This window comes from Drosophila suzukii, unplaced genomic scaffold (genome assembly GCF_043229965.1).
Source record: "Drosophila suzukii unplaced genomic scaffold, CBGP_Dsuzu_IsoJpt1.0 scf_8, whole genome shotgun sequence".
NCBI lineage: Eukaryota > Metazoa > Arthropoda > Insecta > Diptera > Drosophilidae > Drosophila > Drosophila suzukii.
In genome coordinates this window covers 2,530,778-2,535,274 of record NW_027255940.1, presented here as the reverse complement: position 1 = coordinate 2,535,274, position 4,497 = coordinate 2,530,778, and the positions used below count along the sequence as shown (strand labels likewise).

Below are 4,497 nucleotides of genomic sequence, written 5' to 3'. Positions count from 1 at the left end.
CCGTTTTTTTGTCATTGATTTTAATTTTGCGAAGGATTACTGAAATGGGCCATCTTTAAAAGCCCATAGCTTGGTCAAATGAACTCGGATTTCGATATGGCATACCTTTATGGGCTTGTGGAATGCTGATGTTGTTATCTGCATTAAAATATATAACTTTAAAGGAAGTAAAAAATATGACCGTTTTTTTGTCATTGATTTTAATTTTGCGAAGGATTACTGAAATGGGCCATCTTTAAAAGCCCATAGCTTGGTCAAATGAACTCGTATTTTGATATCGCATACCTTTATGGGCTTGTTGGATGATTTTGTTGTTATCTGCAATAAAATATATAACTTTAAAGGTAGTAAAAAATATGACCGTTTTTATGTCATTGATTTTAATTTTGCGAAGGTTTTCTGAAATGGTCCTTCTTTCCATCTTTAAAAGCCCATAACTTGGTCAAATGAACTCGGATTTCGATATGGCATACCTTTATGGGCTTGTGAAATGATTTTGTAGTAGGACATATACTGACATGGCTCACTGTACGGCATATGATGTAATATATTAATACGACACCCACTGTACTATAGAATAAGCGGGAAACCTAGTTTAAGTTAACTGTAAACGTTATATTGTCATCCCTTTCTACCAAGTACTGCAGCATGGGAGATCGCAGATACGTATACCTGCCTCGCTCACACGGATGAGCGAGAAGTAGGAATAGGGAGAATCGTTGCGACACTCTGTGTTGCACGTTCGAAGGAAGCGGTTGTGAAATTAAGGAATAAAGAGTTAAAACTAAAGCTATCGCCGGAGTACATTTCTTGCCTATTACAATATCAGAAGTGGTTCTTACTCAAAATGCCTGACATAGATTTAAATCAATTCACGGTCGTTCAGTTAAAAAACTGGCTAAATGTGCTCGGGCTGCAAACCTCAGGCTCGAAAGCAGAATTGATGGCGCGTCTGCAGACCCTATCATCAGAGGCACGTGGTGATCCACCAAATGGAGCCTCATTCAACAGCCAGCAGCCGCTAGAAACCGAATTAGAGGGAGCCACATCATTGCCGCTGCAACAACATTTGGAAGGCGCACAGGAAGCTCTGTTCGACTCTGGTACGATGACGTCACAGGCAGTGGACGATATACGCACGGAGAACGTTTCTCTGGTAGATGTCGAAAGGGTGAAGCTGCAGAAAATTCTCGACGAAATCGACGCAAACAAGGCCATATTGCAACAGCTTCAGGCGGAGATCGCTGACGTCACCAGGGACAAGCCAAATCACGCTCAGCAAGTCCATGACGTCATGGAATGCAGCATCGAAACTTCTGGCAACCCTAACAGTTTCGCTTGCATTGACGCTGTTAACGCTAACAGCCCCAGGGTTAACAGCGCCAGGGATAACTTTGATATCGATAATTCTAGTGTTGGAAAGCACGCCACAGACAGTGCTGATCAATTCCAGTTTACAAATGTAAACAAATTGTTACAATCTCCCGCAACAACACTCGCATTGGCAAAGGAAGTAACGATGGACTACGACGGCAACTCGTGTGCCCGTAACTGGGTCACACAGCTGCAAAACATTGCGCAGGTGTACAACTTGGACTCGTTTGGTGTGCGCATGCTTCTTATTGCCAAACTAAAAGGAAAAGCCCAAATTTGGCTGCACGCAAACGCAACACGCATTTTGGAGCCAACCGACCACCTTTGTGAGCAGCTGATTCTAGCATTTGCCACTAAGATGTCAAAGGGGGAGCTGAGGAACGCGTTCCAAAATCGTCAGTGGCGTTCAAGAGAAAGGTTCGCTTCTTATTTCGAGGAGAAAGTTATGCTGGCCAACGATATAAACATCGACAAGGAGGAGCTCCTCGAAAACATCATCGAAGGAATTCCAGCACCAGGGCTACGCGACCAAGCTCGCATACAATGTTTCGCCGAACCTGGGCAGATTTTGAAAGCCTTCTCTGCAATCCGTTTACCTGAACGAAAGCAGGAGGTCAATTCTTCGCAGCGCTCTTCCGGAAAGATTGCTGACACAAAGGACTTCCGTTGCGCCAATTGCAACTCAAAGGGCCACTACGCCAAGGACTGCCAGAAACCGAAACGAGAGCCCGGATCATGCTACGCATGTGGCAAATTTGGACACTTTGTGGGTCAGTGCCCTGAGCGTAAAAGCGCAAATGCAAATAAATACGTAAGATATGTACAAATATTTTTTTACAACAGTCCTAAAACCCCATTAATTGCAGCATGCCTCATAGACACTGGCAGCCCAATATCATTCGCCAAAACAGCCGTTATTTCCTCTAAAATTAAGATGGAGTTCGTCTCCGAAAACTACTTTGGGCTGAATAAAAGCCAACTGAAAATTTATGGAAGAATGCTTTGTTATATAATTAAAAATCGATTGAAATGTTACTTTTACCTTTATATTGTGCCCAATGAGTCTATGAGCCATGAGGTTGTTCTTGGGAGGAATTTTATGGATGCTTGCGATTTAGAATTAGATTTAAGTGCCTTAAAAATGATCACAATTGAGCCTACGAATGCCGATTGTAATGAAAGTGTATGCAATGCCTGGGAATTCAAATTAACGCATAATTTAGATGCTAGCAAGGAGCCGGAAAGTGCTATCGAAATTCTGAAGGAAACAGTTAGTGGAACAGTTAGTGAAACAGTTAGTGATACAGGTAGAGAAACAGTTAGTGATACAGTTAGTGAAACAGTTAGTGATACAGTTAGAGAAACAGTTAGTGATACAGTTAGCAAACCAATTAATGATAAAGTTAAAGAAACAGTAAAAGATACAGTTAGAAAAACAATTGGTAATACAATTAGTAATTCAATAATTGATTCATTTAGCGAAGAAGTTGATGATACAGTTATACAAGAAAATGGTGGTACAGGTACTAAAACAGTTAGTTTTAGAGATTGTGGAGCAATAAGAGTTTCGATCGAGAATAAAGACGACCCTATAGTCAGTAAGGCAACCGGTCCGGCTGCCATCGACGAAGGTAGTGGGGGCGATGTAGTCAATAACAAAAATGAAAGCATTATGTCTAAAACTATTCGTGAAATGCTTAGCATAAACTATATGGATGACGAAGACACTGATTACATATGCGGTACAATTGATAATCAAGATCTTTTACCTCAATAAAAGGAGATAATTGAATACAATTACATTAGGGTAGAGAAACCAAAGGAACCGGTTATTAAAAGTGAGATAAAACTTAATTTAGAAAACTCGAAACCGTTTAGCTGTGCTCCGCGGCGGCTTGCCTATGCGGAAAAAGAAAAACTGCAAAAACTTTTGGACGATTATTTAGAGAACGGGATCATTCAGCCAAGCCAGTCTGAATTTGCTTCTCCCATAGTTTTAGTGAAGAAAAAAACCGGGGACATACGACTTTGCATAGATTTTAGAAAACTTAACAGGGTTTTAATTAAAGACAATTACCCTATGTAGCGTGTAACGTTCGAATGAAGTGTTTTGAATCGAAGGATCTGTACTTGCGGGGCACGCTTTAGGGTCCGGCACTAACTCGTCGGCTTTGGGGGTGTTGTTCTTGCTTTATACTGACCCTGACACCATCTACACATTATTATTAACAGACCAAGAATTGAGCGTGCTTGCGACAAAATTATAAGTTAGTTAACTAAACCGGAAGAAATATAAATAAATTCGGAAAGAATTAGAATTTAAAGACTCAAGAAAAGAAAAGAAAGGAAAGAAAGGGAGAAAACTTAACGCAGCGAAGACACGGATGTTATTGTGCTCGCATGTTGCCCACCCTACCTATGATCACCCGCCGCAAGAGCATGACTCTGGTGACCCCTTCTGTACCCTACGACCGAGAAAACATCAGCGGAGTTCAGTAAATTTTGGAATTTAAGCTTCCATTTTTATAATAAATTCAAGGAAAGAAAACATAATTAACAGTAGTTCAGTAATAGTAATTCATGATAAAGTAATAGGTATAAAAATAGTAATAATGTTTAAACAATGGTATATAATCTAATTAAGAGAGCATATATATACGGTTTTTGTAAGATAAAGGCGGTTGTTTCAAAGTTTAGAATTTCAATTCGTTTCAGGGTGAGATATTAATTTAATTTGTTTGATTTAATTTAATTAGGACTAATAAAATATTTTTTGATAAAATTTATAATTAAAATTCAAGTTAATTCTCTTTAAGTACTTAATATTTGTTGGATAATATTTTCGTTAATTTAATGGTTCATTAGATTCGGGATTCGTTTATTATTATTTTTGGACGTTCAAATAAAAGTTTGGTTTAGTTTTCAAAAGATAAAGGTGGATATAGAAAATAAACATTTAGTTTTCAAACTCACGGCAACTTTTCCATCGGCGAAAGATCGATCTCCCGACGCAGGTGTGCTGGAAAAAGATTATAGCGTTTTGCACCAAAGGGTTAAAGTGAACTAAGAATATATTTTTTGAAAACAATTTAAAAGAAACTTTCTTGCCATTATGTCCCGATT

General features: G+C 39.1%; 1 protein-coding gene across 1 annotated transcript; it reads left to right on the top strand.

Moving 5' to 3' along the window:
• The first annotated feature begins 1,792 nt into the window (after nucleotides 1–1,792).
• LOC139355078 (uncharacterized) lies at nucleotides 1,793–2,329 on the top strand. The gene is made up of 2 exons (XM_070999395.1): nucleotides 1,793–2,185; nucleotides 2,241–2,329. The coding sequence occupies exons 1-2, from the start codon at nucleotides 1,820–1,822 to the stop codon at nucleotides 2,250–2,252; spliced, it is 378 nt and encodes a 125-aa protein (XP_070855496.1). The 5' UTR covers nucleotides 1,793–1,819; the 3' UTR covers nucleotides 2,253–2,329.
• The last annotated feature ends 2,168 nt before the right edge of the window (nucleotides 2,330–4,497 follow it).